Genomic DNA, 10,000 nt, shown 5'->3' with positions numbered 1-10,000 from the left:
ACACACACACACACACACACACACACACAAAGAATAACGTCACACCATTCACAGTGTATGTCCAATATTTGATGAATAATGAAAAAAAAGAGAGAGAGAGAGAGAGAGAGAGAGAGAGAGAGAGAGAGAGAGAGAGAGAGAGCATACTGTCTATCATTATCTATTATTACTATCCTATAATTATCACCATCTTCATCAATAGTATAAAACGTGTTGTAATTGCTGTTATTAATTGCATCATCGTTATCATTCAACTTTCAATACGTGTCTCTCTCTCTCTCTCTCTCTCTCTCTCTCTCTCTCTCTCTCTCTCTCTCTCTCACACACACACACACACACACACACACACATTGCCTCCTCCTCTACAAATCGAATCGACCGTTATTTTGTTGCAACAGGAATAAACTGCTTTAATCTGCTCCGCCTGAAGCGACTGTCTGACTAATGGGAGCATATGCCCAGGGGTGCGTCGCTACACTCACTGCCGTGTATACCCGACGGCCCCCTAGCCAGCCCCCACGCGGCAGCCCTGTCCAAGTCAAGGCCCTCCCCGCTGGATCGATCAACGTGCCCCACTTATATGAGTTGCGTGGGCGTCCCTTTGATCTCTACGCAGGGTTGCCTCGTGCAGACTGAACCGTGTCACCCAGCAAGCCTCCAAACGGCTGGACCTTGGCGTGGCCCCGGAGACCACTTCCAGGCGCTTCGTCTCCTCATGCAGCACTTGGAGGCCATCTCCAGGACCTCCAGCGATTCCGCGAGTTTGTTTGTTTGTTTGTTTTTTTGTTTGTTTTTTTACAGTTAAGGAGACAGTTCAAGGGCATAAAGAAAAATATTAAAAAAAAAAGCCCGCTACTTACTGCTCCTGAATAGAGGTCAAAGGAGTGTCCAAAAAGAGAGGTCAATTTCGGGAGGAGAGGTGTCCTGATACCCTTCTCTTGAAAGAGTTCAAGTCGTAGGCAGGAGGAAATACAGATGAAGGAAGATTGTTCCAGAGTTTACCAGCGTGAGGGATGAAAGAGTGAAGATGCTGGTTGACTCTTGCATAAGGGGTTTGGACAGTATAGGGATGAACATGAGTAGAAAGTCGTGTGCAGCGGGGCCGCGGGAGGGGGGGAGGCATGCAGTTAGCAAGTTCAGAAGAGCAGTCAGCATGAAAATATCGATAGAAGATAGAAAGAGAGGCAACATGGCGGCGGAATTTGAGAGGTAGAAGACCATCAGTATGAGGAGCAGAGTTGATGAGACGAAGAGCCTTTGACTCCACTCTATCAAGGAGAGCTGTGTGAGTGGAGACCCCCAACCCGTGAGATGCATGCTCCATATGAGGGCGGACAAGGCCCCTGTAAATGGATAGCAACTGTGCGGGGAAGAAGAACTGGCGGAGACGATACAGAACGCCCAGCCTCGAGGAAGCTGATTTAGTAAGAGATGAGATATGAAGTTTCCAGTTGAGAGTTTGAGTTAAGGATAGACCGAGGATGTTTAGTGTTGAGTAAGGTGAAAGCTGAGTGTTGTCAAAGAATAGGGGATAGTTATTTGGAAGATTGTGTCGAGTGGATAGGTGGAGAAACTGTGTTTTTGAGGCGTTGAAGGACACCAAGTTCCTCTTGCCCCAATCGGCATCATCAGCAAGAACTAGGTCAGTAACTTTGATGTTCCCAACAGATGCTCCGCAACGACTTCATCAACTTTGCCTAATGCCCAGTCCACGCAAGCGTTGAAAAATGGAGCAAGAACGCACCCCTGCCGCACGCCTGGAGCAACAGTGAAGAAGCCAGAAACGCCTCCCCTCACTCTTCACAGCACCCTGAATCTCAGAGTAAAGGCCAGTAAGTAAAGGTAAAGGTGGCTGCATACGCTGTGGCTGCGCGTGGCTGCGGTGCTCATCTCCGTACCGTTGGCCCTTTGCGCCTGTGGTGGGTAAGAACCAGTCACCCCGGGACACGGGCCAACGTGAAATCCGGGATTGCCACAGTGTACCTTCCCAGGTGTTCCCAGGTACCCATTTATCGACCAGCCCGGCAGGGAGGATGAACAGCTGGGTGGGCCGCATCAAAGGAGGTCACCACTCCTCGCAGGAGCACTACGGATGCCCGGAATGACCCGGAGTGCCGCATGACGCCCGGAGTGTACCGACTCATGTGCCAATTTCCCCCCAGCCCAAACACACCAAAACACTCACCTCCTCCCCGCTCCCACATTCACTCCCTCTCTCCCTCACCCTCACTCCCTCTCACATACTCCTTCCATTAACCACTCCCTCTCCCTCACCCCCAGTCCCTCTCCCCTGCTCCCTCCCTCTCCCCACACACACTCCCCAGTCCCCCTCCCCTACCCCCTCCCTCTCCCCCAGTCCCTCTCCCCAGTCCCTCTACCCTGCCCCCTCCCTCTCCCCCATCCCCCTGCTCCACTCACTGCCGTTCTCCATGAAGACCGCTGGGTCGTAGGAGAAGCCCGCCTCGGTGAGCGGCCCGCCACACGAGGCGTGCTCCCCCGGCAGCTGCAGGTTGATGACGGTGCGGATGTCGTGCCGCAGGAACTGGCCCACCAGGTCCCGGCTCTGGATGACGGCCGTGCTGGGGCGGGCCATGGCCAGGATGGTGTCCGTCACCCTGGGCACGGAGGGGGGGGAAGGGGAGGTGAGGTGGTGGTGGTGGTGGGAGGAGAAGAAGGAATGGAAGAGGGAGGAAGAATGGTAGGAAGAAGAGAAGGAGGAGGAGGAGGAGGAGGAGGAGGAGGAGGAAGGGAACTTGCGCAGATAAAAAAAATAAAGAAAAAGCGAAAAATAAAACAAGGAAAAGTAGGAGGAGGAAGAGGAGGAGGAGGAGGAGGAGGAGGAGGAGAAAGAGGAAGTGAAGTGGTAGGAGGAGAAAGAGAAGGGGAAGTTGCGTAGATAAAAAAAGGGGAAAAATAAAAGAAGGAGGAGGAGGAGGAGGAGGAGGAGGAGGAGGAGGAGGAGAAGCAGGAAGAAGACGAGGAGGAAAAAGAACAAAGGAGGCAAAAAACTAGACACGTGTTGGAAGACGAAAAAACACACACGCAAACAAACACACACACACACACACACACACACACACACACACACACACACACACACATTACACACACACACACACACACATAACCTTAATCAGTCATTCATTCATCAATCTTCCTCCTCCTCCTCCTCTTCCTCCTCTTCTTCCTCCTCCTCCTCCTCCTCTGACTACTACTACTACTACTACTACTACATACATACATACATACATACATTTATTAAGCTATTGATATTACTAAGTGGCTGAATAATAAAATATATCATGAAAAATATGAATAAGTAAATGAATAAAATAAATGACATTGAGAATAAAGGAGAGTGTAGAGAGAAAGGAAAGAAAGAGAGAGAGAGAAGAGAAAAGAAAGAAAGAAAGAAAGAGAGGAAGAAAGAAAGAAGGAAAGAGAGGAAGACAGAGAGAAAGAGTTAGAGAAAGGAAAGATAAAACGAAAGGAGAGAAAGAAAGAAGGAAAGAAAGAACGAAAGGAAGATAGAGAGAAGAGAAAGGAAAGAAAGAAAGAAAGAAAGGAAGATAGAGAGAAGAGAAAGGAAAGAAAGAAAGAAAAAAAGAAAGAAAGAAAGAAAGAAAGAAAAAAGAAAAAGAAAGAGAAGAGAAAGGAAAGAAAGAGAGAAGGAAGGAAAAGAAAGACGGAGAGAAAAGGAAGAAAAAAATAATGTTAAGGGTGGAAGAGAAAACAGAGAGGAAGAAAGGAAGGAAGAAAGAAAGGAAATCAGTAGAAATAAAGCAAGAAAATCGGTAGAAATAAAGAAAGAAAATCGGTAGAAATAAAGAAAGAAATCGGTAGAAATAAAGAAAGAAAATCGGTAGAAATAAAGAAAGGAAATCGGTAGAAATCAAAAAAAGAAAATCGGTAGAAATAAAGAAAGAAAATCGATAGAAATAAAGAAAGAAAATCGGTAGAAATAAAGAAAGAAAATCGGTAGAAATAAAGAAAGAAAATCGGTAGAAATAAAGAAAGAAAATCGGTAGAAATAAAGAAAGAAAATCGGTAGAAATAAAGAAAGAAAATCGGTAGAAATAAAGAAAGAAAATCGATAGAAATAAAGAAAGAAAATCGGTAGAAATAAAGAAAGGAAATCGGTAGAAATCAAAAAAAGAAAATCGGTAGAAATAAAAAAAAGAAAATCGGTAGAAATAAAAAAAAAGAAAACCGGTAGAAATAAAGAAAGAAAAGGAGTAAGAATAAAGAGGAGATACAAAGAGAGAAAGAAAGAAAGAAGAGGAAGGAAAGAAGAGGAAAAAAAGAAAGGAAGAAGAAAAAACGAAACACACACACACACACACACACACACACACACACACACACACACACACACACACACACACACACACACACCAATAGGAACTCACTCGCCACCCTGCTGTCACCTCTAATATACTTACCAGTGGGAGTAGACGCCTTGAATAGCGGTGTCCTCGGCGGGCCAGTAGTCGGGGTTGTCATATTTACACGTCTTCCCACCGCAGAAAACCGAACACTGGATCTCCGTGGGCGTAACCTGTTGGGAGGGAGACAGAGTGAGTGAGTGAGTGAGAACCAGGTGGAGGATCAATCAATCAATCAATGGGGGCATACGCCGAGGGGCGCGTCGCCTCGCCCACTCTACGACCCCAAGCCCGGGGGTCCCTCCGGGCGAGTCTCTATGCAGGCCCCCTTCCCAACCCGAGTACCTCCCGGCAGGATCTATCGACTTGCTCAAGCCACGAACTCCCTGGGCGTCCCCTTGACCTCCTCCACTCAGGGTTGTCTCTGACAGAGACAACCCGATGAGCAGGTTCAGCTTCAGGTAACGTGCCACGTGCCCGTATAGCCGGAGTTGGCGTTGACGGACTATGCAGGTAATATATGTCGAATCAGTCTCACGGAGTAGTCGCCGGTTTGACACAAAGTCATTCCAGCGATATCCCATGATTCTGCGTAAACACTTATTACCAAAGGCATCAATCTGCCTCTCCAAGTCCCCATTTAGTGTCCATGTCTCACAACCATAGAGTAGGACAGGGAGCACAAGGGACTTGAAGATCCGGATCTTTGTCCTTCTGCACAGGTATCGACAACGCCATATACTCGTGTTGAGCGAGTCCATAACACCGTGGGCCAGACCAATCCGCCGTCAGACTTCCCGGCCAGACTCACCGTTGTTATGAACTACGCTACCAAGATACGTGAAACTTTCTGAGATCTCAACGTCCTCGCCACACGCATGAACAGACTGTACTGTGTCATCCAGCAAGCCTCCAAACACCTGTAGCTTGGTCTTGGCCCAGGAGACCTGGAGTCCCAAGGGCTTCGCCTCCTCATGCAGTGCCTCGAGAGCCATCACCAAAACCTCCAGTAACTCCGCCAGGATTACTGCATCATCAGCAAAAACAAGGTCATTGACCCTGGTATTGCCAATGGATGCTCCGCAACGACTCTGGTCCACAACTCTGCCCAGTACCCAGTCCATACAAGTGTTGAAAACCGATGGGGCAAGGACACAGCCCTGCCTCACTCCCGCATTCACGGGAAAGAAGCTGGACAAGTCCCACCCCACACTTCACAGCACTCTCTGTCCCAGAATACAGGCCAGTCAGCAAACCAATAGTCCTCGCAGGAATCCCACGGAGTCGCAGAAGATCCCAGAGTGCCTCACGATGCACTGAATCAAACGCCTTCTTGAGATCGACATAGGCTGCAAGCATCCCCTGTCGAAACTCACGTCGGCGCTCCACCAGTACGCGAAGCGCTAGGATACGGTCAGTTGTTGACTTACCAGGCGTGAACCCAGACTGTTCAGGTCTCTGCAGCTTCAGCAGCTGGCTGCGAATTCGCATCAGCAATAGGTGGGCAAGCACCTTGCCTGGCACACTGAGCAGTGTAATACCACGGTAGTTGTTGCAGTCCTGGCGGTCCCCTTTCCCTTTCCAGATAGGGACGACCAACCCCCTCTTCCAGTCAGGAGGAATGGTACCGGACTGCCATACGGCAGTCAAGACTGCATGCAACCCGTGGATCATGGCCTCACCCCCAGCTTTGAGCAGCTCCGCACTGATGTTACAGGTGCCAGGTGCCTTCCCACCCCTCAACTTGGCCACAGCCTCTCTGACCTCAACCAGAGAGGGTGGGCTTTCGTCAATGGGTGGATCAGCATCCGCCACCTGCAACCCAGCAACTGGAAGCTGCCCACGTGGAGGGTCCGCCATGTACAGCTGCTCAAAGTACTCAGCCCAATGAGCCCTCTGCCCATCCATGTCCGACACGAGGCAGCTGTCAGCTGTTCGGATAGCGCTCACCTGAGAGGGAGACTTAGAGCGGAGCTTCTTCAGGGCTCGGTAAGCAGGTCGACGGTCATTCGCATTTAAATGGCCCTCGACTCCCTCAGCGAAACCCCTGACATGCCTCTCCTTGTCTCTCCTCAGGAGAGCTCTAGTCCTACGTGACAGAGCCCTGTATTGGTGGAGGATGCTAGGAAAGATAATGTACAGGAGAGAAAGAAAGGAAGGAAGGAAGGAAGGAAAGAAGGAAGGAAGGAAGGAAGAAAAAGAAAGAAAAAAAACAGAGAGAGAGAGAGAGAGAGAGAGAGAGAGAGAGAGAGAGAGAGAGAGAGAGAGAGAGAGAGAGAGAGAGAATATGAATAGAAACAAAGGATGGAAGGAAGGAAGAAACGAAAGAAGGAAAGAAGAGAAGAATGGAAGGAAGGAGGGAAGAAAGAAAGAGAGGAGGAAAGAAAGATAGATAAACATGGAAGAAGGGAAGGAAGGAGGAGAGGAAGAGAAAAAGAAAGAAGAGAAGGAAGGAAGAAAAGAGAAGGGGGAAGGGAAGATAAGAAGCGAAAAGGGGAAGAAAGGAACGGAAGAAGAAAGAAAGAAAGAAAGAAAGAAAGGGAAGAAAAGAAAGAAGACAAGTAACATAATAGATTCTTCCTTTCTTCTTCTATTCCTTCCTTCCTTCCTTTCTTTCTTTCTTTCTTTCTCTTTCCTTTCCTTCCCTCTTCCTTCTTTTCCTTTCGTCGTATCTTCATTTTCTTTCTCTTTCATTCTTTTTCTTTCTTTTCCTTCCTTCCTTCCTTCCTTCCTTTGTTTGTTCCTTCCCTTCCACTCTTACTCTTTTTTCCTCCCTTCTTTCTTTCTTCCTTCTTTCCTTCCTTTCTTCATTCATTCATTCGTTCCCTCCTTCCTTCTTTCCTCCCTCCCTCCCTTTCTTCCTTCATACCTTTCTCTATTCTCTCTTTCTTTCTTTCTTTCTTCCTTTCCTTTCTTTTATCTCCCCTCTCTTTCTAACTCTTTCTTTCTTTCTTTCTTCCTTTCTTCCTTTCTTTTCTCTCCCCTCTCTTTCTAACTCTTTCTTTCTTTCTTTCTTCACTTTCTTTCTATTGGTCTCTATTCCTCTCTTCCATAGATAGATAGACAGATAGATAGATACTTTATTCGTCAAATTGTGATACATTAAATTTTGTATACAAAATAAAATTCATTATGGCTTAAGAGCTCCCTAGTAGTTATTTGTACATTAAAAATAAATAAAATCAATGAAGCAAAAAAGCATTTAAAAACATTAAAAACATTACAAAAAACGTTACTTGGGCTATTCATATAAAAATTGTATACATGCAGTAATAAGTTATTTCTACCTTTATCACAAACTATCATATCCAGTTATTATGACTACTTACACCTAAAAGTTATAGTGATGATAGGTGGTTAAAGAGAAGAATGCTTTTAGGTACAAATGACTTTCTGTACCTGTTCCATGCACCCTCCCTCCCTTCCTTCCTCTCTTCTCTCTTTCTTCCTTTCTTCCTTCCTTTCTTTCCATTCTTTTCTCTTCCCTCTCTACCTAACTCTTTCTTTCTTTCTCTCTTTTTCTGTTTGTCTCTATTCCTTCCTTCCATCTCCCTTCCCTTCCTTCCTCCCTTTCCGTCTAACCTGTCTCATTTTCTTTCTATTGGTCTATTCCTTCCATCCCCCCTCCTTCCCTTCCCTCCCTTCCCTTCCCTTCCCTTCCGTTTCCTCCCTTCCCGTCTAACCTGTCTCAAGTGCTCGCTGAGTCTTGAGTAATTACTGTGCACAACAATCTCGCGGCGCCCCAGGGACAGGCCAGCCGGGCGTAGCTCCGCGGTGTCTTCGCTAACGTTTTCCGTGGACATCCTGCAAGAGAGAGAAAGGGGAGGAGTGAGAGAGAGAGAGGTGTACACACACTCAAAAAAGTATCGTCACAGTTGGTCCTACGAGTTTCACACTGAGCAACTCGGCAGGATTGGTAAGAGTGTGACCACCCGCACCGCCTCAGCCCCGTAAGGGAGGGATAGAGAGGGAGGGAGACACTGAGATAACAGATATCACCATAATGTTAACGGAGTGATTTGAGTGCCTCTTGTTTAAGCTATACATTCACAAATTATAAAACAGTAATGTTCATATGATATACGTAGCAGCGGTGGGTAGAAGTGTTCCCCAACGTCAAAGACAAAAACATCAACCACAGTGCGTGACGTCGCGAGGATTGCTGGCGCCCGGGGACAAGTCAGTAATGGCGCACCCCTTCCCCCGGGCAATAAGGATAAAAGTGAAGCCAGGGTTTTTAACTGACAATTGTGTGGGTTACTTTGGCGCACCCCTTCCCCCGGGCAATAAGGATAAAAGTGAAGCTAGGGTTTTTAACTGACAATTGTGTGGGTTACTTTGGCGCACCCCTTCCCCTGGGTAATAAGGATAAAAGTGAAGCTAGGGTTTTTAACTGACAATTGTGTGGGTTACTTTGGCGCACCCCTTCCCCCGGGCAATAAGGATAAAAGTGAAGCCAGGGTTTTTAACTGACAATTGTGTGGGTTACTGGCGCCCCTTCCCTGGGTAATAAGGATAAAAGTGAAGCTAGGGTTTTTAACTTACAATTGTGTGGGTTACTTTGGCGCACCTTCCCCGGCAATAAGGATAAAAGTGAAGCCAGGGTTTTTAACTGACAATTGTGTGGGTTACTTTGGCGCACCCCTTCCCCCGGGTAATAAGGATAAAAGTGAAGCCAGGGTTTTTAACTGACAATTGTGTGGGTTACTTTGGCGCCCCATAAGTATTGCGCCCGGGGACATATGTTCACCCCCTCTCGCGACGCCACTGATATCTATTTCATTTCAGCCGTCAACGCACGTCAGGTAATAGTCCAGTTCGTAATGTGCCATCCTGGAACTAATGCTGCCACTGAACGTGTCTTTTCTCTCATGAACAAGTTGTGGGCATCTGAAAAAAAAAACTTCAAGTTGCAACGCTAAAAGCATTACTAAAAACATTCCAACACAATAGAAGCAACCATGTCTGTGCTGTTTTTCTAACCATGTGTAATATATATGATACTCCTATAGCGGATGTCTAACAATAGCGCAAGGTGTTTATCATAATCATTGTCTCCTAAATGGACGAAATTTTAAGTATTGATTTGTGCGTGAAGTGTTAAAGCATGATTTATATCACCGATACACGACAGTCTTACAGTGCTACATACAACACGGATCAATTCACTATGACAAAGACTCCACCTGTGTGTTTCATGAAGCGCTAAGACTCCACCTGTGTGTTTCATGAAGCGTTACTGTGCCGGCTCAAGTTCTGCTTCATTTACGAGACCCGCTCAGTTGGTTCAGGCAAGTAAGCCCACACCCAACACACGCAGTGATACCAACATGAGTAGCGTGTTATCAAAGGCTTCGTCCTTGGTGTCAGTTTGTATCGTGCTGAATGTGTAACGATACTTATTTGAGTGTGTGTACATTCCTCTCTTAATCTAAAATTCCTGGCATTTCACGACTCTTAACCTCAACTTCCTGGCATTACAGAGGAATGTTGTAAGACGCTCCCCCCACCCGTCCCCACATGACCTATTTCCAAAGGCTAAAAATGTGATCACTCGGGTTTTCATGAGTGGCTTCTTAGGTTCACGGTACAGAAGAAGGGTCACACTACCACCA

At 46.9% G+C, this 10,000-nt stretch overlaps 1 protein-coding gene across 1 annotated transcript in view; it reads right to left on the bottom strand.

The window, feature by feature from the left end:
- Positions 1 to 10,000, bottom strand: part of LOC126984343 (protein tyrosine phosphatase domain-containing protein 1-like) — a 55,767-nt gene that overhangs the window by 34,509 nt on the left and 11,258 nt on the right. Inside the window, exons 2-4 of the mRNA XM_050837957.1 lie at positions 8,069 to 8,189; positions 4,443 to 4,558; positions 2,419 to 2,615 (exon numbers count right to left, since the gene is read on the bottom strand). Coding sequence (XP_050693914.1) covers positions 2,419 to 2,615; positions 4,443 to 4,558; positions 8,069 to 8,188 — 433 coding nt within the window. The 5' untranslated portion in view covers position 8,189. The remainder of the gene's footprint in view (positions 1 to 2,418; positions 2,616 to 4,442; positions 4,559 to 8,068; positions 8,190 to 10,000) is intronic.

The sequence above is a fragment of the Eriocheir sinensis genome, chromosome 57 (genome assembly GCF_024679095.1).
Source record: "Eriocheir sinensis breed Jianghai 21 chromosome 57, ASM2467909v1, whole genome shotgun sequence".
Taxonomy (NCBI): domain Eukaryota; kingdom Metazoa; phylum Arthropoda; class Malacostraca; order Decapoda; family Varunidae; genus Eriocheir; species Eriocheir sinensis.
Note: the sequence above shows the minus strand (reverse complement) of the source record. Positions and strands in the feature narration are given on the sequence as shown.